This window comes from Carcharhinus amblyrhynchos, chromosome 18, assembly GCF_965287045.1.
Source record: "Carcharhinus amblyrhynchos chromosome 18, sCarAmb.v2.hapA, whole genome shotgun sequence".
In the NCBI taxonomy this organism is placed as follows: Eukaryota; Metazoa; Chordata; class Chondrichthyes; order Carcharhiniformes; family Carcharhinidae; genus Carcharhinus; species Carcharhinus amblyrhynchos.
In genome coordinates, this window is record NC_137341.1 from 8,746,599 (window position 1) to 8,770,103 (window position 23,505).

General features: G+C 43.8%; 1 protein-coding gene across 1 annotated transcript in view; it reads left to right on the forward strand.

The window, feature by feature from the left end:
* The first annotated feature begins 3,873 nt into the window (after window positions 1-3,873).
* syngr3a (synaptogyrin 3a) overlaps window positions 3,874-23,505 on the forward strand; it is a 99,339-nt gene continuing 79,707 nt past the window's right edge. The window contains exon 1 of the mRNA XM_080206322.1: window positions 3,874-4,044. Within this exon, the coding sequence (XP_080062448.1) occupies window positions 3,946-4,044 (99 nt within the window). The 5' untranslated portion in view covers window positions 3,874-3,945. The remainder of the gene's footprint in view (window positions 4,045-23,505) is intronic.

The window sequence follows — 23,505 nt, forward strand, 5'->3', positions numbered from 1 at the left end:
TCCCAAAGCACAAACCTTTGGAATAAAGGGTGGTGATTTGATTAGATTAGGTTTGATTTATTATTGTCACCTGTATTTGGATACAGTGAAAAGTATTGTTTATTGTGGGCTATACAAAGCACACTGTTCATAGAGAAGGCAAGGAGAGGGTGCAGAATAGCTAGGTATAGAGAAAGATCAACTTAAAGAAGATGGGTCCATTCAAAAGTCTGATAGCAACAGGGAAGAAGCTGTTCTTGAGTCGGTTGGTATGTGATCTCAGACCTTTTTTAGTACCTTTTTCGCAACAGAAGAAGGTGGAAGAGGGTATGTCCGTGGTGCACGGGGTTCCTGATTATGCTGGCTGCTTTGTCAAAGCAGAGGGAAGTATAGACAGAGTCAATGGATGGGAGGCTGGTTTGCGTGTTGGACTGGTGACCTGTTGCAGCAGGTTTCCATCTCTTTTGCATTGCCCTGTGACTTCGGGGCTTTCCTATTGTCGTGGGCCTGTGCCTATGACTACAACAGGTGCGAATAGGAACAGGCTTGTAAGCACAGTGAGATGAGGGGACATCCCTGGCAATCAGCAGGAATGGCAGCCATTTACAAGGAGGAGCACATCAAGCAGCATTCGTTACATTTTGCATCTGGGACTTGATGATCGGGAGATCTCAAAGCATGGCAAAGCAAGGCGTGGTTGGCTTATCTTAACTTACGGCCTCGTCAACTACCTTTGAACAATTATCCACGGCAAGATTTTGATACTGGCAGTCGGTCCTTGCAGTTGATTGTGTGTTTTTCTCTCCATTTCCAGCCACCATACGTTGCCAGGAATAGGGACTGTGCTAGAAATTCAACTGGGCTCTTCCTCTAGCTCAGACCCACTAAATTCAACTATACTGAGGCCAGGACAATGCTGTGTGAGTATACTGCACCTATCAAACTCCAGCTAAGGAGGAAGAGAGGAAAATCACCCCCCCCCTCCCCCCCCCCCCCCGTGATTTACCCCATTTGTATAAATCGATGGCCTAGATTATTCATAGATCCCTACTGTGCAGAAGGAGGCCATTCAGCCCATCAAGTCTGCACTGACAACAATCCCATCCAGACCCTATCCCCGTAATCCCATGTATTTACCCCCTGACATTAACGGGCAATTTAGCATGACCCATCAACCTAACCCACACATTTTTGGAGTGTGGGGAGAAACAAGAGCACCCAGAGGAAACCCATACAGACATGGGAAGAACTTGCAAACTCCACACAAACAGTGACCCGAGATCGGAATCGAACCCTGGTCCCTGGCACTGTGAGGTATCAGTGCTAATCACTGTGTCACCGATTATTAAACTGATATGTGTCAGATATAATTCACTAAACAAAACAGGGGAAGAGCAGGGAGAGTGGGGATTATTGGTCAGCACATCCAAACAACTGGCACAGGCATGATGGCTGAATGGCTCTTTTTGTCCTGTACAATTCTATAATGCATTATTGGTGTTGTACCAATTTAAAAAACTGATATCGGAAAAGCCTCACCAAACAATTCAATAACACAAGTTTCTACTTAGTCAAGTCGCTGAAATCATTTCAAAAGATATGGATGCATGGAAAGTAATCCTTCTCTCCAGCTATTCTCTGTGAATTTTTCTTTTAGTTTTCCAAGTATTTTGAATCCCACCCTGACAATTTGAGAACGGGAATACAGTTTAAAACAAATCTGAATTAAAAGCTGTTGTCAGCATAAGTGACCACAAAGATTGTTGTAAATTCCTGACTGGTTCAATAATATCCCTGAGGGAAGGAAACCCACAATCCTCACCTGGTCTATATGTGACACCAGTCCCACGTTAATGTGGTTGGCTGTTAACTGCCCCCTGAAGTTAGCCACCTAGTTGGCAATAAATCGGTATGATTGAGGCCAACAACAAATTCAAGTGTAGTTTTTCATTGAATTCCTACAGTGCAGAAGGAGGCCATTTGACCCATTGAGTCTGCACCGACCACAATCCCATCCAAACCTTATTCCCATAACTCCACATATTTACCCTGCCAACCTGCACATCTTTGGACTTTGGATAACTTTTGATCCTGCATCTGGTCTTGACCAATGAGGTTACATTGAAGCTTCTCTTTTGAAGCAATGTTTTTAAAGCCATCTGGGCCTTTTGGCTAAGTTGAAGCTCAGATCAAGGCTGGGAGGCTGTGGCAGATTAACTACCACCCGGACTGAGATTTACTAAGGCCCCCTGACCTTGCCCCTTGAGTGGTTTGGAGGAGAACTTGCAGGTGGTGGTTTTCACATGTGTCTGCTGCCCTTGTCCTTCTAGATGGAAGTGGTCATGGATTTGGAAGATGCTGTCTCGGGATCTTTGGTGAATTGCTGCAGTGCATCTTGTCGACACTGCTGCTACTGAGTTGGTGGTGGAAAGAATGGACGTAGTGCCAATCAAGCTTTGTCCTGGATGGTGTCAAGCTTTTTGAGTGTTGTTGGAGCTGCACCCATCCAAGCAAGTATTCCATCACATTCCTGACTTGTACCTTGTGGTGGATGGTGGATAGGCTCTGGGGAGTCAGGAGGTGAGTTACTCACCGCAGTATTCCTCGTCTCTGACCTGCTCTTGTAGCTGCTGTGCTTATGTGGCGAGTCCAGTTGAGTTTCTGGTCAATGGTAAGCTGAGGATGTTGACTGTGGGGTTACACTGTCGAATATTAAGGGGCGGTGGTTCGAGTGTCTGTTACTGGTGATGATCATTGCCTGGCATTTGTGTGACACGAATGTTACTTGCCACACTTGTCAGTCCAAAGCTGGGTATTATCCCGATATTGTTGCATTTGAACGTGGACTGCTTCAGTATTTGAGGAGTAGTGAATGGTGCTGAGCATTGTGCAACCATCGATGAACAATCCCCACTTCTGACCGTATGACGGAGGGAAGATCATTGATGAAGCAGCTGAAGATTGTTTGGCCTAGGACACCACCCTGACGGACTCCTGTAATGCTGTCCTGGAGCTGAGATGACTTGAGACTGCTCAACCACAACCATCTTCTTACGTACCAGCGGAGTATTTGCCCCCTGATACCCATAGATTCCAGTTTTGCTAGGCCTCCTTGATGCCACGCTCAGTTGAATGTGGCCTTGATGTCAAGGGCTATCACTCTCATTCCACCTCTGGAATTGGAATTAGGTTTAAGTTAAGTTCATTTACTACTGTCACAAGTAGGATTACATTAACACTGCAATTAAGTTACTATGAAAATCCCCTAGTCGCCACACTCAGGCATTTGTTTGGGTACACTGCGGGAGAATTTAGCATGGCCAGTGCACCTAAACAGCACATCTATTGGACTGTGGGAATAAACCAGAGCACCTGGAGGAAACCCACACAGACACGGGGAGAATGTGCAGATTCTGCAAAGACAGTGACCCAAGCGTGGAATTGAACCTGTGTCCCTGATGCTGTGAGGCAGCAGTGCCAACCACTGTGTCGCCCACATTTCGGATGGAATAAAAACCTGTGGGCTAAAGGGCCTTCTCAGGACAACTGAGGATGAGTAATAAATGCCAGCCAGCCTTGTCAGCATCTACATCCTGAGAGTGATTAAAAAATAGTATAGATAAAGCAATTTTCACCTTTATGTATTACATGTCCTTTAAATGATTTTTTTCCCTCTATTTGCCACTGTCTCTAATTTTCATTAATCTTAGTTGTGTTTTTCAACAAGTTAAAAAACAGAAACATTCTTGCTGCCCCTGACTTTTCCCCTCCAGTAGCATCATTGCTGGGCGCTGTGCTTGTCCCCAAAGCCTTTCGCTTGCTGGGGCGCACCGCTCGGTGGCGCGCTGGGGCGGTGTGCACGGGCGTCGGGAACGCGGTGGCGGGGCGGTGCGCGCCCCCGAGACTTGGTGGCGAGCCGGAGGCTGAGAGACAGACAGACGGACAGACAGAGGAGAGAGGCTCAAGATGGAAGGAGGTGCGTACGGAGCTGGCAAGGCTGGATCTGCTGTCGATCCCATCTCTTTCCTGAGACAACCCCAGACCATTCTCCGGATCCTCAGCTGGGTAAGGCAAACTGTGTTATTTATTTATTCAACAGTGGGGGGGTGAAGGAAAATGCAATTGTAGGTGTGATTTTTCTGTATCAAATTGTGGGATGGGAAATTGGAAGCAGCAGTTACCTGGTGGAGATGAGAAGCCAGGTATTTGTACGTGATATCCATTCACCACTAACATTCATTTCCCCTCCTATTCTGTGCATCTGTACCGTTCTTCAGGGGACGTGTGAAATGTCGAGGTGATCTAATTATTATTAAAACATGCAGGGTCAGAAGAAAAGCCAGGTATTGCTGTAATATCCAGTCATTGTTCGATGTGGAGGGAGACACAATGTCGGTTTCTTTTGCAATTTCCATTTGCCTGTGACAATGTTCATGTTCTGTTTCGTTGTCCAAATATAAATAGCGAGATATCAGTTTATAATTGTTTGAGATTCAGAACATCTCAGTCTCCCAGACATAAAAAGCACCGCGTTTGCCAGTTGCTTTTTTTTTGTTTTAAATCAATATTTTTGTTAGATTGTGCAGATATATTCTTTTATCACCTCTCCGGAAAATTCAGTTTCACTTCCGTATATTTCTGTGGGTGGCGACTTTTTTTTTATTTTTTAAGACACGAACAGGGTTTTTAAAAAAAAACGCCAGTTGCGTTGGGGCACTGTGCTTTGCGTTTCGACAAATATCTGTCACAACTCAATTGTTGGCTGAATTCAGAACTGCATATTGTTGCCATTCCGTGGTCCTTTTGTAGCAATGTGTGTGTTGCGTTTCCTCAGCCCTTTTGGTATTCCCCACATTTGCACACATTGCGAACTATAACCTCTGCAGTCCTAGGGAAATATGATGGGAAAGTCCTCATTTTTCATTCAGAAAGTTACAGATTCAAACAGATGGCCTTCCAGGAAATTAGTTACAGGGTTGCTTTCTCACAGTTCAGACCGCAGCATATGACTGATCAGAAATTAAGTAGCAGTCTTCATTTCCCCTCCTAATGCTTGTGCTCTCACAATATATCGTTTGGCTGCTTGCACAGATTGTATTTATCCAGGGGAACTTTTGAGCTATCTATCTGACATTTCATGACGTTTCCAGCCCCAATGATGTCAACAAAAAAGGCTATTATTGAGATTGATTGAAGGGTACCAGGGTTTGACATTGATGGTGTGTTTTGCCACAGGTTCATTCTCAATGTCTTGCAATACTATAAATATTTTAATTGCGTCCAATGTGTTCTATTTTTCTCTGTGCCCAGTAGCTGTTTAAAAAATATATGGACCCTGTTTCTAGAAAGAGAGAGGCACAAATACTTGTGATATTTTATTTGTTACAGATTCTGATATTGTTTCAGTTGTTCAAGAGTGGGTGCATATATTGCCCAGTACGTTCTTGAATAGGATTTCATGCATCATTTACTGAGTATGTTCTTATTGAATGACACAAAGTTATAATTGCTGACTGTAAAATATTAATTGGATGCCAGTTCGCTCAAGCTAGTGTGTGTCTGTATCCTGAACAGATTGTTTGTTATCCAGACTGTGGTGCATTTACACCGTGTCTCACCTGCTCACACAATCACTCAGCTTGCATTCAGCACAGAAATTGAAACATAGAAACTAGAAGCAGGAGTAGGCCATTCGGCTCTTTGAGCCTGCTCCGCCATTCATTTTGATCGTGGCTGATCTTCGAATTCAATATTCTGATTCCCCCATATCCCTTGATCCCTTTTGCTCGAGGGGCTATATCTAATTTATTTTTGAAATCAAACAACATTTTGGCCTCAACTACATTCTTTGGTAGTGAATTCCATACATTCACCATCCTCTGGGTGAAGAAATTTCTCCTCACCTCCGTTCTAAAAGGTTTATCCCTTATCCTCAAACTATGACCCCCCCCTAGCTCTGCCGCCCCTCCCCCCAAACCATTGGGAACATTCTTTCTGAATCTATCCTTTCTAACCCTGTTAGAATTTTATAAGTTTCTATAAGATCCCCTCTCACTCTCCCAAACTCCACTGAATATAATCCTAACCAACTTAGTCTCTCCTCCTACGACAGACCTGCCATCGCAGGAATCAGCCTGGTAAACCTTTGCTGTACTCTGTCTGTAGCAAGGACATTCTTCCTCAGATAATGACAAGTAAGGACACCAAAACTGCACACAATATTCGAGGTGTGGTCTTACCAACACCCTGTACAATTGCAGTAAAACATCCCTATCCCGATACTCAAATCCTCTCGCTATGAAGACCAACATACCATTTCCCTTCTTTACGGCCTGCTGTACCTGCTCTGTTTGATCCCCTTTCCCTTGTGTTGAAATCACTTTGTTATTGTGATTTAAAAGCCGAAAGTAAATCTTAATTTTCGTTTATTGTTTGAAGCTAAGCATGAAGTTGTACTTGATCTAACCAGCAGTAATGGGTATTTAATAAGTGAGGTGAATAGACTGCGAGGTGTGGATTAAACACGAAAATTAATTCTATTCAGGATACTGTTTCTGGATCCAACACCCTAATCGATTAATTATATCCAACAGAGTAAACAGCAGATTGGACTGATTGAGGTTTTGTTCTTGTACCTGTTGCGATTAGTCATGGATTATTCCTGTTTCAGGGAGAACACCTAGCACAAGATGTCACACTGTTGGTCACATTCTCTGCACTACATCCACAACAATAGGCAAAAACAACATGTAAGGGAGAATTACTCAGAATTATTACTCACAGCTTCTGTGCACTAATTCAATTCTACACTTAAGGATTAATTTTGTTGAACAATACAGCCCCCCCATGGAGAGGTACAATTTTGCAACAACCGACAGACTTACTGACATCGTTGATAAAATCCCATCTTACAAACCGTGTTTTGGAGGAAGAGATCAGTGTTCTCTCAATCTGGGATTCCATTTGGACTCGGATCTTTTTTTAATAGAATAGCGATCTTTGTTTTTGAATAGCATCCAGGAGTAGGAGGTACTCTGCTCTGAGCATATTTTGCTGCCAAGATTTGTAGGGTGATGTCAGCTGAGTGAGCTAACTTGGATCCTCGCTATAATGTTCATACCCAGGTCCCGAAATCAAATACATCCCGGGTACAGATTAAAGCAATGTTGCAGTTTGTAAGGAATCGTCATGTGTTAATTACACATTGGTAAAATAAAACCCGATTAAATGTGAATCCAAATGCTAATTGCTGACTTCTGTTATGCACAAAGCAACGGGAACATTTATTGGGCAAAGCTTTTATTTTGTCAAAACTCACTAGCACAAATGCTGGGGAATTCACTTGGGGAATTATTTATAGTTTCAAAACATGACCTGAAAGAATCCCAACAGAATATCACTGTTAGTCTGTTAGAGCATAGGAACATAGGATTTATGAGCGGGAATAGGCCATTCGGCTCTTTGAGGCTGCTCCACCATTCGATAAAATCTCAACTCCACTTTTTTGTCTTTTCCCATAACCTTCAACACCCCCCTTGTCTATCAGTATAACTCTGTTGTGAATACATTCAATGATCCAATCTCCACTGTTTCTGGGGAAGAGAATTCCACAGATTAACAACCCTCAGAGAAAAAATATCTCCCCATCTCCGCCTTAATTTTAAACTTTCCTCGCATTGTAGATTCCCCCACAAGTGGAAATATCCTCCTAGTATCCAACCTGTCAAGACCTCTCAAGTTCTTGAAAGATCACCAAAACTCCAATTTGTAAAGGTTCAGTCTTCATGAAATAAATCCTCAGTCTAAGAATGAGTCAAGTAAATCTTCTCTGACCTGCTTCTAATGCAGTGATATCCTTTCTTCGATAAGGAGACCAAAACTGTACACGTTACTCCAAATGTGGTCTTACCAAGGCTCTGTACAGCTGCAGTAAAACTTCCATCGGAACTTTCATAGTCCATTCCCCCAGTAATAAATGTCAATGTTTCAATTGCCTTCCTATTTACTTGCTGCTTTTTGCGAATCATGTACCAAGATACCTAGATCCCTCTGAATCACTGAGTTTAATCTCTCTCCTTTTAAATCGTAGACTGATGTCCACTTTAGCAGGAAGAATGGAACACATTTCCCACATTATATTTGATCTGCCAAATTCTTGTCCACTCACTTAACCTATCTATCCCTTTGCAGACTTTTTCACTACTTCTTGACAAGTTACTTTCCTACCTATCTTGGTATCATCAGCAAATTCAGTGACTATAAATTCAATCCTTTCATCCAAGTCATTGATATAGATTGTAAATAGTTGATGTCCCAGCGACTATGGCACTCCACCAGTAACAGCTTGCCAACTTGTAAGAAACCCATTTATCCATACAATCTGCTTCCTGTTAGATAATCAATCCTTAATCCATGTTAATATGTTACCCCCTACACAATGAACTCTTGTGTAATAACCTTTGATGTGGCACCTTATCAAATGTCTTTCAGAAATCCAAGTACACCATACCTACAGGTTCCCTTTTAACCACCTTGCTTGTTTCTTCCTGAAAGAACTCGAATACATTAGTTAAACACAATTTCCCTTCCAGAAAACCGTGTTCGTTCTGCCTGATCCCAGGATGATTTTCTAATTATCCTCTACGACCTCCTAAAGTTTGGATTCCAGAAATATCTATCCGACAGATGTTAGACCAACTGAGCTATAGTTTCCTTCTTTCTGTTTCCTTTCTTTCTCGAATAAAGGTATTTTCATTGGGACGCTTCCAGAATCTAAGAACTTTTGGAAGATTATAATAAATGCAGCCACATCTTTTAAGACCCTAGGATTCAGGCCATCTTGTCCTGGCTACGTGTCAGCCTTTAGTTCTGGTGATGATAATTGTTTTAAGTTCCTGCTTCCCTTCACCTCTTAATTTTCAAGTATGTTTGGAAAGCTTTATAAGCCTTCTACAGACGCTAAACACCAGTTCAATGTTTCCATCATTTTCTTGTTTTCTATTATTAATTCCCCAGATTCTATCCAGAGGACCAACACTCACTTTAGTTACTTATAGAAACTCTGACTATCTGTTTTTATATCTCGCACCATCTCTCTAATTTTTTCCTCTTAATGTTTTTAGTCTTTCTTCACTTGACCTCAAAACATGGCCAATGTTCTGACCTTTCACTAATCTTTGTAGAATTGCAGCGTTCCTTTCAATTTGATACGATCCTTAACTTCCCTATTTAGCCATGGATGATGCATGCTTCTCAAGATACTTCCTTTCTCCCTACAGTAAACCTTTGCTCAGAGTTGTTAAATATCTCCTTACAATTCTGCCACTGCATTTCTACTGTTTTACCCTTTAATCTCATTTCCCAGTTGATTTTAGCCATCCTTGCCTTCACATCCATATAATTACCTTAATATAAGATTAAAACACTGGTCTTAGACCTGCACTTGTCACGTTCAAACTAAACATGAAATTCTGTTGTGTTATGATTGCTATTGCCTGGAAACTCCTTTACAGTAAGGTTATTGATTCTTCCTGATGGTACAATATCTTGTGCTTGATATGTCTCCTTTAGTTCCATTCCATCCTTTCCTACTCTCTCTCTTTCACTGTATTTTTTCCAGCAATTAGAAAAAATGTTTTTTCAATGATAAACATTCTTTGAATGTTTTATAATCTAGCTATGTTACATTATTAGTTAAATGCTTGGTATGGTATAATTTTGATTCCCGTAACAGCTTAAACTTTATTTAATTGCTTTATTTAATGTTGTTAATACCTTGAGCAAGCAATAATTAATAGTTTATATCATCATTCCTGTTTATTTTATTCCTGCTCTTTCGCTATTTGGCCTGGAGCCATGTAGCATTCTCCAGCTGAAGTCAAGTAAAGCTCCCTAGTCTCAGGCTTAGTAGAATCATAGGCTCACTGCAGTGCAGAAGGAGGCCGTTCGGCCTATTGTATCTGCACCAACTCTCTGAAAGAACATCTTACCCCTGTCCTATCCTCTTAATCCTGTGTATTTACCATCGCTGAGCCACTTAACCGCCACATCTTTGGACAAGGAACTTATTGGTAGAAGGAGGCTCGATGGGCCAGATTCCTACTCCTGCACCGAATTCTTATGTTCTTGTGTTCAATCCACCTAACCTACACATCGTTAGACATTAAGGGATAATTTAGCATGACCAATCCATCCAACCTACACATCTTTGGACACTAAGGGGCAATTCAGCTTGGCAATCCACCTTGGTAATCCACCTAAGCTACACATCTTTGGATTGTGGGAGGAAATCGGAGCACCCAGATGAAATCCACACAGACATGGGAGAATGTGCCAACTCCACACAGACAAGGCAGGAATTGAACTCGGGTCCCTGGTGCCTTGAGCAGCAGTGCGAGCCACTGTGCCATTGTGGCATTGTCCCATGTCCCCGGAGTCATGAGCCTAGGTTTCTGGATATCGGTGAGTACAGTGACATGACTGCTATGTCTGTCTTCCCCGTACGAAGAACCATTACGCAGCATTGTGTCACCCTTGACACAGTAATAGTACTTCTGGATTTGAAAGGGCTGTGAGGTTCATGGCCCATTGCAAGCCTGGAGAACAATTTGGAACACCACTCAAGAAATAAATAGCTAAAGAAATCACAACAGTCAGGACTTGAGGGATAAAATGGACAATTTTTCTTTGCTTTGTTTTTCTTAAAGATGCTTTCTTTCTGATCACAAAACAGAGGGAAAGGTGATGCCAGAAATTTTCCCTCTTTGCGCAATGCATTTCTGTGGGTTTCACTGTTGTGTTGAAGTGTTCTGGGATAGGCATTAACAAAATAATGAGGTGTGATTGATATTACCAGAGCTCTCACCTTTTTTTTCACTTACTGGAGGCTCAACTATTGTGGCAAATTACGGGTGGCACTTTGGCACAGTGGTTAGCAATGCTGCCTCACGGCTCCAGGGTCCCGGATTCGAATCCGGCCTTGGGTGACTGTGTTGAGTTTGCACGTTCTCCTCACGTTCCTCCAGGTGCTCCAATTTCTTCCTACAGCCCAAAGATGTGAAGGTTAGGCGGACTGGCCATGCCAAATTGTCCTTTATTGTCCCAAGATGTGTAGGTTAGATCGATTAGCAATGATAAATACACGGGGTTACAGGGATAGAGTGGGGGAGAGGGCCTGGATAAGATTCTCTGTCAGAGTGTAGTGCAGATCTGATGGGCCGAATGGTCTCTTCTGCACCGCAGAGATTCTATAGATCCAGCCTTCATGCCTGCCAGGCTTCCTACAAGTTCCTTCCACTTTGATGATAGCCTCTTCTTGTTTAGGGACATGTCAATGCCATTATAATGAGCTGAACCTGCAAACATAGGTGTTAGGTCCCCATGACCATCAAATCCTGCAGTGAGTTACTCACTTCCTTTCCCTCCCACACCAAAAGCCTACCCACAAGGCCCAAGTCAGGTGTGTGGTGGAATACTCCCCAGTTGCCTGGATGGGTGCAGCTCCAACAACACTCAAGAAGCTCAACACCATCCAGGAGAAAGCAGCTGCTTGATTGGTACCCCCTTCCATAAACATTCAATCCCTCCACACAGTTGCAGCCGTGTGTACCACCAACAGGATGCACTCACCTTCCAAACCCACCACCACTGCCATCCAAAAAGACGAGTCATTGCATCCTTCTCTGTTCCCGGTCCCTGAATGGTACTTTTGTTGCTAATTAAGGACCTGCTAATAGAAAATATATTTGTGAATTTAAAAAATGCACTTTAGAAATTTGAAATCAAATTTTTGAAATCGGAACTCTTTGCAATTTGAATCCTGCTTTATTGTGTGCATAATCGAGTTAGCGATGCTTCGTCCACATTGGAAAGATTTTGAAGGCGATTCTCCCAGCTCGCTGCGCTGACCAGGAGACATCAACAGAGCCCATTTCGCTGACGTCCTGCTGGGCACCATGGCGTGACGTCCCTCCAGATAAATACGAAATGATGCATTTTGTTAGATCTAAAGCGGAGGTGGGGGGGCTGCGGCGGGGGAGCTATACAATAAATAGCATAACCATCAGGAGTAAAGAGACACAGAGGGATCAGGGTGTGCAAGTCCACAGATCCTTAAAGGTGGCAACACAGGTAGAAAAGACGGTGAAGAAGGCATATGGCATGCTTGCCTTTATTGGCATCGAGTATAAAAGTTGGCATATGATGATGCAGTTATATAGAACATTGGTTAGGCCACATTTGGAATACTGCGTCCAGTTCTGGTCACCGTACTACCAGAAGGACGTGGAGGCTTTGGAGAGAGTGCAGAAAAGGCTTACCAGGATGTTGCCTGCTATGGAGGATATTAGCTATGAGGAGAGATTGAGTAAACTAGAGTTGTTCTCCCTGGAAAGACAGAGGTTGAGGGACAACCTAATAGAAGTTTATAACATTATGAAGGGCAGAGATAGGGTAAACAATTGGAAGCTTTTTCCCAGGTCGGAAATGACAAACACAAGGGGTCACAAGTTCAAGGTAAGGGGGTGAGGTTCAATACAGATATGCAGGGGACGTATATTACACAGAGGGTGGTGAGGGCCTGGAATGCACTGCCAAGCAAGGTGGTTGAGGCAGACACACGAGGATCATTTAAGACTTATTTAGATAACCACATGAACAGACTGGGAATAGAGGGATACAAACGGATGGTCTAGTTAGGAACACATGACCGGTGCAGGTTTGGAGGGCCGAAGGGCCTGTTCCTGTGCTATATTGTTCTTTGTTCTTTGTCTGTTAGTCTCCGCAACTAAGACCAGCTGAAAACAGTACGGAAATCTCCATTTGCATTTCATTAGCAGGTCCAGGACTGAGATTTCTGGGCCCACTAGCATCTCCACCCCCTCCCTGTCAGGAGTGGTTCCCTCCAGTGTGATTTACTCCTGCTTTCCACAAACGGGGAACAGGTGACTTGACCCCGCTGAGGGAAGAGAGGCCATTGAGACCGCCCCAGGAGGTTGGGGGGTAAGATGGGTGGTGCCACTTGGGCAGTGCCAACCTGGCACTGCCCAAGGGGCAAACTGCCAATCCCAAGGGACACCTTGACACTTCCCAGTGGGCATCAGGCAGTGCCAAGCACGGGGCCTATTGGAGGGGCCTGTTGAGGGGATGGGGACTGCTGCCACTCTCCACTTGAGATGGCAAGGAGAGGGAGTAGATGATTGGGGCTGGCCGTGCTGGTGGGCTGCCGAAGGGGTGGGGGGGTCAGGGCTGTTGCAGGGGTCAGTCTGTCTGGGTGAAATCGGGAGATCAGAACTTTGGGTGAGTGGTGGGGTTGGGAAGATCGGAGCTGGCCGAGGTCGGGGGACATAAGTGTTGGCCCAGGGAGGCCCAGAAGGTCAGCGATCGGGGCTTGCGGGGAGCGGTCGGTAGGCCAGCAGTCGAACTGGCCAATGACCGGGAGGCTGGCAATGCGGGGCCAGTTCACTGACAGTTCGGCGCATGCGTAGTGGCGCACTCAGTGCTGTGCTGCCAGCCTCTCCGGTGGGAATAACCCTGCCCCCTAATTTCCAGAGTGAATCACGCGAGGGCACTCTGTGATACACAATGCGTTGGAGATTTGTTCTGGAAATCATGCTTAAAAAAAAAACCCAGGGGGGATTTACTTCCATTTTTCTGTGCACTGTGGACTTAGATCTTTTTTGGAAGAATCCTGGCCATTATGTTTCAGGAATGAGAATTCACACACATAAATGCAGTGACATTAAATAACAATTTTTGGCATTCTCATTGAGAACCAAATAAAATTAGTTCATAATATGATAGATTAATTAATAAAATGGAGTGCTGTGAAAGTGTACCAGTACATTGGATTATGTACAGCAATGACACAGACCATTCGTTCCAATAAGCCTATTATATGAACATTCTGCCACTTTATTTCACCTAGCCTTGCTTTATTCTTCGAACTACTTTTTTTCTAAATGTGTTTATCTAGCTTCCCTTTAATGAATAAAATTCACTTCAACCTTGTGGTAGCAAATTCCGCATTCTCTGTAAATATGTTTCACCTGAATTCGCTGTGAGATTTATTGGTGACTATTTTACATTCATGATCCCTGCTGCACAAGTGAAAATATCTGAACATTCACAGCATCAGTCCTTCCTTAATTTTTAATACTCCTATCAGGTTACCCCCTCAACCTTCATTTCTCTGGAGAGAAGAGCCCCAAAAAGTTCAGTCTTTCCTTCTGGGTAGACCCTCTAGTATCTGTGAGTCTTATTTCTACCATTTTTTATAATTTTGCTAATACTATGTAAACCAGCTTTAAAAATTGTGTTTCTATTCAATAAGTAAAAATATTGGTTTCAGTGAATTCATTTTTACATTAGCTGTTCATATTTGAAATAATGAAAATAATGGTGACCATACTATAAAGTGCTATCCTTGGGTTAAGTCCTAAAAGTTCTCAGTGGACTTACATATTGTTATTAATAGGAGAGCTGATAGGATAATATCCCCCCCCCGCCAACTTTTCTCACCTCTCAGTTGACTGTAAAAAGATGTATTTTTTGAGAAGGAGTGTTTTAACCCTTTTGAGTTTGTTGACTTAAAAGAATAGACACTAACAGGCTTTCTTGTGAGTTTAAATCAAAAGAAACATTTATTTTCATGACATTCGGAATATAAACAAAATAAACATTCACTTCTTAGAAACATGCAGACACACAAGGGAAGATGGTTTCTGGAGATGCTACATGCAGTTTGATTACTACAGAGCACTAGAAAAAAGTCACTTGTTTAACCAGTCTTTAAGATGGAGGGTGAAAATAATCGATAGGATCCATCCCTGGTTCTTTGAAGACGGGTTGGAGGTTGGACGTTTCTGGTTTTTCCAGGTGAAATTGTGGCCGAGTTTTTGTTGTGAAGAAATAATATTGCAGGTAAAACAAATTAGTACCTTTTTTAGTTGCTTGTGATTAGTGTCTTTATAGGGCCGTGTTTGTTCTTCTCTGTTGAGCATGGTCTCTCTGTGCTGCTGGTCCTAGGCAGTCTTGCTAGTTCGTAGAATCCCTATAGAGGCCAGTGGGCCCATCGAGTCCACACTGATCACAATCCCACCCAGGCCCTATCCCCCATAACCCCAGTTATTTACCCTGCTAATCCCCTGTCACTAAGGGACAATTTCCTTTTGTGAGTAAGGTATTGACACTCTTTCCAGCAGATTTCAGTCATGTGATGGCAGTATTGATGCACACAATGGGTTGGAGCTGATGTGAATGATGCACATTGAGGGTGGGGACAGTCAGGGGTTTGGGGATGATAGGACGGAGATGGGGATGGTGGAGATGATTGATATCCAATCAACTTTGCACTACTTGTTCACAGAGTTTACACACCTGATATTATAACTACCCCCCAGGTGAGGTTCCCCAATTTCCTTGATCTGGACAAAACCCCTCAATTCATCACCTACTGCTGGGATGCTCCCCAGTTGTTACAAACTCAGGTAAGGAGGAATGACTGGCTCCAAGTCGTTATTCCACTCCCAACCCCTTCTGCTGGTTAAAAATAACATTCAATCTAAAAAGAATCCCTTTTCTGTGGGGAACTTTCCAGACCCAGTAGATATGTTTAAGAAGGAGGCAAATTAACCAGGCATTCCTGAGTTAAAGATAGAGCGAGTTTATTAACTATCGCTCGAGTTAATTAAAACTAGATTTTGAGGAGGAAAATGATATAACACATTCAAACAGATTAGAAGTGAGAATTGAGTCCAGTAGTAAATCAGTGAAAATAAAAGGGCACTGGTGACTCACTGATGAAACGTGTAACTGTTACCATTTGGTTGCAGTAGATTTGACTCTATGACAAACGGTTGGTTCTTTAATTCCAGTGTTCTGTGCTTTGGCAGAGAAACACTCCAGTTCTCTTTTCTGGTCATGAGCCTTTTTCTGGCTGGGCTGACTTCACAGTAAGAGGTCTCCCAACACCAGGTTAAACCTGTTGGACTTTAACCTGGTGTTGTGAGACTTCTTACTGCGTTTACCCCAGTTCAACGCCTGCATCTCCACATCATGGGCTGACTTCCGTAGGCAGAGATTTGAAATGTACATGCTATTTTGGCTATTTTGCAGAGGCACTACTGGCTGTACCTGTCACTGTGTCACACACCTTTAGTGTGTAAAACCTTCAGCTGCTTATTCTCACAGACCACACACAGACAGACAGACAGACACTGAAGCAGCTTTCTTTGCTGACTTTAAACCCTTTCTTTGTATATTCCAAATAGATGGTGAATCCACAATTCCATCTAGGCATTATTCACAAGATCTCTTGAGCTGTGATGACCATTATGTCTCTTTGTCTGTCCCAGAGATGATATAGAGATGCCGGTGTTGGACTGGGTAAACACAGTAAGAACATAAGAACATAAGAAATAGGAGCAGGAGTAGGCCATCTAGCCCTTCGAGCCTGCCCCGCCATTCAATAAGATCATGGCTGATCTGTCGCTGCTCAGTTCCACTTTCCCGCCCTCTCCCCATAACCCTTAATCCCCTCACTTATCAAAAACCCATCAACCCGCTTCTTAAAAATATTTAGCGAGGCAGCCTCCACCACTTCAACGGGCAGAGAATTCCAGAGATTCACCACCCTTTGAGTGAAGAAGTTCCTCCTCAACTCCGTTCTAAACCGCCTCCCCTTTATCTTGAGGCTGTGCCCTCTAGTCCTACTGTCTTTTTTGAGCGGGAAGAGTCTCTCCACCTCTATCCTATCCATCCCATTCATCATCTTATACGTCTCAATGAGATCTCCCCTCGTGCTATGTAATGAGGCGGGTAGAATTAGGGACCTTGCGGTGAAGGATCCTCTTGGAGAGAGTGATCATTGTATGGTGGAGTTTCTGGTGCAGATGGAGGAGGAGAAAGTGGGTTCCCGGACACGCGTCCTTTGTTTGAATAGAGGGGAGTATGGTAGGATGAGAGAAGAATTGGCGAATGTGGACTGGGGGAGTGCGTTGGAAGGTAGGTCTGCTGAGGAGCAGTGGAGGATCTTTAAGGAGATCTTTCTTGGTGCTCAGCAGAAATTTATTCCGATGGTTAAAAAGGACAGTAGGAAGAGAGGTAATAAGCCGTGGATAACGAAGGAGGTGAAGGAAAGTGTTAAATTAAAAGCGGAGGAATTTAGAGTAGCTAAGAGCAGTGGGCGAGAAGAGGATTGGGAAAGGTTTAAATGTCAACAAAGATTGACAAAGAAGTTGATAAAGGAGGGTAGGAGAAGCTATGAGGCTGGGCTAGCACTTAATATAAAAAAGGATAGCAAGAGTTTTTATAAATATATAAAAAGGAAGAGGCTGGCTAGGGTGAACGTTGGTCCTTTAGAGGATGAGAAAGGGGAGCTAGTGGTAGGGGATGGGGATATGGCTAAGGTCTTGAATAACTTTTTTGTTTCGGTCTTCACGGAGGAGGACGTGAATAATTAGCCGGGTGTTAGCGATGGAAAGGTGGTAGGAATGGAGGGTCTTAATGACATTACTGTTACTAGAGAGGTGGTGCTCGACAGACTGGAGGGGCTTATTGTGGACAAGTCCCCAGGACCGGATGGAATGCATCCGAGGGTTCTGAAAGAAATGGCGGAGGTTATAGTGGATGCCTTGGTGGTTATTTTCCAGACGTCGCTGGATTCCGGGGAAGTGCCGGAAGATTGGAAAACGGCTAATGTTAAGCCGTTGTTTAAGAAGGGTGCCAGGCAAAAGGCGGGGAATTATAGGCCGGTTAGTTTAACGTCTGTGGTAGGTAAAATGTTAGAATCCGTCATTAAGGAGGAAATTGCGAGGCATCTTGAAGGGAATTGCTTGATAGGGCGGACGCAACACGGTTTCATTAAAGGGAAGTCGTGTCTGACAAATTTACTGGAGTTCTATGAGGATGTGTCTAGGGCGGTGGATAGAGGAGAGCCGGTGGATGTGGTCTTTCTGGATTTTCAGAAGGCGTTTGACAAGGTACCTCACAAGAGGTTATTGCAGAAGGTCAGCGGACATGGAGTTGGGGGTAGGGTGTTAGCGTGGATAGAGGATTGGTTGTCAAATAGGAGGCAGAGAGTGGGGGTCAATGGTTGCTATTCGGATTGGCGGTTAGTGACTAGTGGGGTGCCCCAGGGGTCAGTGCTGGGGCCTCAGCTATTTACCATTTATATAGATGATCTGGAGGAGGGAACCGAGTGCAGGGTGTCGAAATTTGCTGATGACACCAAGATTGGGGGAAAGGCAAATTGTGCGGAGGGTGTGGAGAGTCTGCAGAAGGATCTAGATAGGCTGGGCGAATGGGCCAGGAAATGACAAATGGAATTTAATGTTGGCAAGTGTGAGGTGGTCCACTTTGGTAGGAAGAATGGTAGGAAGGACTATTACTTACGTGGCGAAAAACTGCAGCAGGCGACAGTGCAGAGGGACCTCGGGGTCCTTGTGCATGAGTCGCAAAAACCCAGCTTGCAGGTGCAGCAGGTGGTCAGGAAGGCGAATGGGATGCTGGCCTTCATAGCGAGGGGGATTGAATATAAAAGTAGGGAGGTCTTGCTGCAGCTGTATAGGGCATTGGTGAGGCCGCAGCTGGAGTACTGTGTGCAGTTTTGGGCGCCGCACCTGCGCAAGGATATTTTGGCCTTGGAGGGAGTGCAGAGGAGGTTTACTAGGCTGATACCGGAGTTGAGGGGATTGAGCTATGAGGAGAGGCTGAATAAACTAGGCTTGTACTCGTTAGAAGAAGTCTCACAACACCAGGTTAAAAGTCCAACCAGTTTATTTGATAGTAATCTTGTGGGTTTACTGTCAAATAAACTGGTTGGACTTTAACCTGGTGTTGTGAGACTTCTTCCAGAGATGATAATCAGCCACTGAATGCTTTTACAAGTACCTTGTCTGGAAGCAGGAAGGGGAATTGCCACTGGAGAATGGTACTGCACCATTCCTGTCAGTGGCTGATTGTACTTTCTCGTCCATCTTTGTGTCCGTTTAAAAAAATAAAAAACTTTTGTCTTATTTAAATTCCAGCATTTTCTATTTAAAAGTACAATGTTCACAACCCAATTAGCTTCACAGGGCTGACACGGTCATCACAATATTCATAGAAACAGAAAGAGGCCATTTGTCCCGTCGAGTCTGCACCGACCACAATCCCACCCAGTTCTTACCTCCATATCCCTCCATATTTAACCACTAATCCCTCTAACCATCTCAGGACACAAAGGGGCAATTTTTACCATGGCTAATCAACCTGGTCTTTATAGCAACGGGGATAGAATATAAAAGTAGGGAGGTCTTGCTGCAACTGTACAGGGTACTGGTGAGGCCGCAGCTGGAGTACTGTGTGCAGTTTTGGTCGCCGCACTTGAGGAAGGACATATTGGCCTTGGAGGGAGTGCAGAGGAGGTTCAGTAGGCTGATACCGGAGATGAGGGGGTTGGACTATGAAGAGAGACTAAATAGACTGGATCTGTACTCGTTGGAGTTTAGAAGGATGAGGGGGGATCTTATAGAGACTTAGAAGATAATGAAGGGGATAGATAGGGTAGAGGTAGAGAGATTCTTTCCGCTTAGAAAGGATAGCAGAACTAGAGGGCACAGCCTCAAGATAAGAGGGAGGGGGCAGTCTAGATCGGAGTTGAGGAGGAACTTCTTCACTCAAAGGATGGTGAATCTCTGGAATTCTCTGCCCGTTGAAGTGGTGGAGGCTACCTCGCTAAATATATTTAAGTCACGGGTTGATAGGTTTTTGATAGATAAGGGAATTAAGGGTTATGGGGAGAGAGCGGAAAAGTGGAACTGATCCACCAGATCAGCCATGATCCTATTGAATGGCGGGGCAGGCTCGAAGGGCTAGATGGCCCACTCCTGCTCCTATTTCTTATGTTCTCATCAACCTAACCCACACATCTTTGGAACGTGGGAGGAAACCAGAGCCCTCGGATGAACCCCAGGCAGACACGAGGAGAATGCGCACACTCCACACAGACAGTGACCCGAGCTGGGAATCGCACCCAGGTCCCTGGAGCTGTGAAGCAGCAGTGCTAACCACTGTGCTACTGTGCCATCCCACGGGGTGGTTAATTTTTTTTAGAAGTGATACGTCGTGATTTCAAGCTGTACTGCAGAAACCTTGGCATCGAATCGATTCTGACGTTTGAGTGTTATAATCGAGGGAACATATCACCGTCAGAGGTGGCTTCTTTTTGATGAGATGTTAAAGAAAGATCCCATCTGTCCCCTCAGCTGTATGTAAAAGAAAACCCTGTGGCATTATTAGAGGAAGAATTCTCCTTTAGTCTAACATTTATGCCTCAACCAAACATTTCTAAAATGGACAAATTGGCCATATGCATCAGTGCTGTTTAAAGCACCTCACAGTGTTCAAATTGGCCACTCTGCTAACTTACGTTGCCAGCGATGTAAAAATATCTCCTTGGCTGTGAAGTGTTTGGTCACATTCTGAGATTATGAAAGACATTATACCAATGATAGTCTTTTCTTTCTGTGTAAGAGGAAGCGATGCCCTAGTGGTATTATCACTAGACTACTAGTCCAGAAACTCAGCTAATGTTCTGGGGACCCGGATTTGAATCTCGCCATGGCAGGTGGTGGATTATGAATTCAATAAAAGAAATATCATAGATTCCTACAGTGAAGAAAGAGGTCATTCGGCCCATCGGGTCCACATCAAACACAATCCCACCCAGACCCTACCCCCATATCCCTACATATTTTACCCACTAATCCCTCTAACATATGCATCTCAGGTCACTTTAGCATGACCAATCAACCTAACCCACACATCTTTGGACTATGGGAGGAAACCCACGCAGAAACGAGGAGAATGTGCAAACTCCACACAGTGACCCGAGTCGGGAATTGAACCCAGGTCCCTGGAGCTGTGAAGCGGCAGTGCTAGCCACTGTGCTACCATGCCACTCTGGACATCTGGAATTAAGAATATACAAATTTGGTTTGTAAAAGTGAACGATACGGTATTTACTAATAAACTAAAATTAGATTTTAGTAGTGAGGAATTCTTTTTTTGGCTGTTCCACTTTGAATTTATTGATTCATCTTTATGTGAAGTAGGGAACAGTATGCATTGAGGTGTTTATCGATTCATTGCATTACATGCGTTAAAAAACTGATGAACTATCCTGATCAATGTTCAATGGGAATGGTGCTTCAGAAAGCTAATGTTTGGATCAAGTATAATAATAATGAGGATCCAGAAAATGCTGAAAACTGTCAGCAAGTCTGGCAGCATCTGTAGAAAGAGAAAGTGAGTTAACATTTCGAGTCCGTACGACTTCTTCGGAGCCTTTCCAGCATTTTCTGTTTTTTATTTTCGATTTCCAGCATCTACAGTATTTTTCTTTTACCTTGGATCGCATATGCTTGATTTTTGATTTTGATTTGTTACTGTCACATGTGTTGGGATACTGTGAAAAGTATTGTTCCTTGTGCGGTATGCAGACAAAGTATACCTTTCATAGAAAAGAAAAGGAGAGGGTGCAGAATGTAGTCTTACAGCCATAGCTAGGGTGAAGAGAAAGATCAGTTTAATATAACATAGATCCGTTCAAAAGTCTGATGGCAGCAGGGAAGATGCTCTTCTTGAGTTGGTTGATACGTATCCTCAGACTTTTGTATCTCTTTCCCCAACGGAAGAAGGTGGAAGAGAGAATGTCCAGGGTGCGTGGGGTCCTTGATTATGCTGGCTGCTTTTCTGAGGCAGTGGGAAGTGTCGACAGGGTCAATGGATGGGAGGCTGGTTTGCGCGATGGACTGGGCTTCGTTCACAACAAAGTTCACCCTTTGTAGTTTCTTGTGGTTTTGGACAGAGCAGGAGCTATACCAAGCTGTGATACATCCAGAAAGAATGCTTTCTATAGTGCATCTATAAAAGTTGGTAAGAATCGTAGCAGTCATACCAAATTTCCTTAGCCTCCTGGGAAAGTAGAGGCATTGGTGGGCTTTCTTAACTATAGTGTTAGTGTGGAGGGACCAGGACACTGACTGTGGCATGCTGGTATTGTGGTGGCAAGTGACAGTGATCCAGATTAATTCCCTGAGAACGTGAGTTCAAATCCCAGTTTGGCAGCTGGTGGAATTTTAAGTTCAATTAATTAATCTAAAATATAAAGCTAGTCTGAGTCACGGTGACCGTGACAACAATTGCTTTAAGAGCTCATCTAGCTCACGAATGCCCTTTAGGGAAATATGCATCCTTACCTAGTTTGACCTACGTATGACTCATGACCATGTGGTTGACTCTTAACTACATCGATAAGTTGAGATGAGTGCACAGTTCAAAGGCAATGGCTGACAAATGCTGACCTTGTTAGTGGGGTCCACATCCCATGAAAGAATTAGAGAGTAAATTGTGCAGTAAACTCATGCACTTTAGGCTCTGAATTTTCAGGCCTTCAGGCTGATATTTGTGAATATGTTAGTTCCCAGCCCACCACCAGTTTCTGTGAGGTTCACAATTCACCACTTCCTGTACAGAGAAAGATAATCCTAGACATTCATTCTTGATGATGTTTTATTTCACAGTCAGGCAACACAAAATGAGGTGTAGTCAGTGCAAATAGTCACACAGTTTACTCAATGGGGCATAATGGAAATGGGGAAACAACAGATTGGATCTTTCAGTCTCCAGATTATTGGACAATTCCCCTTCTCCCCAGGACCTGTTGCAAGTGTCTTTGACTCTGAGGTCGGGTTGGAGACTGTGGACAGTTTGTAGGACTGACTTGGATAGTTCTCCAGGAAATGTTAGACAGACTAAAACACAGTCTAACTATTGGCTAACTACAGAATTGATCCCTCTCACCACTTCCAATGACTCCAACTTGACTTGGTGCAATTACCCTCCCCCACCTTGACCTCCTACGATTACCTCTGACTTCACTGCCTACTCCCTGATCCAACTAATTCCCAATTACACTGGACAAAACCTGAACATCGGCCCCACCTGACTACCTGTCCTGACTGAGCCCCCTCACCTACCCGCAGCCTCACTTACCGGTCCCCTGACCCACCTGCCACCCTATCAACTTACCTCACCCACCTACCCACCCTGCCGCCTGCCCCACTCATTAATCAACATTCGTACTAGACTTCTGAATTTAACATACGGTAGCAAGCGTGTGTTGTGTTTTCCCTCCGGCTCCAGTGCACTACGATGGAGCTCTCCGATGAACGTGACATTCTGTCTTTCTGGAGAAGCTGGGCTCAGAATATGTGACTGGAAATACGGGGCAGCATTGAGACAGGGTAAAGTCTGAGTGGAGCTGCGATCTGCTCTATTCTATTCATAAGAAATGGAGATAGTTTAAGTAATTTATATTTGTTTTGTGGGTATTATAAATAAGATATATTTTTGAGTTTAATCTTAATTTGTGTTCTGTATTTGTGTGCTAAGAAAGAGTTAACTTCATCTTGGTTCAGTTTTAGTTTTGCTTCAAACTTGCCTGCGTTGTAACGTGGCTTTACGACTGTTAAAGCAAACACAGGG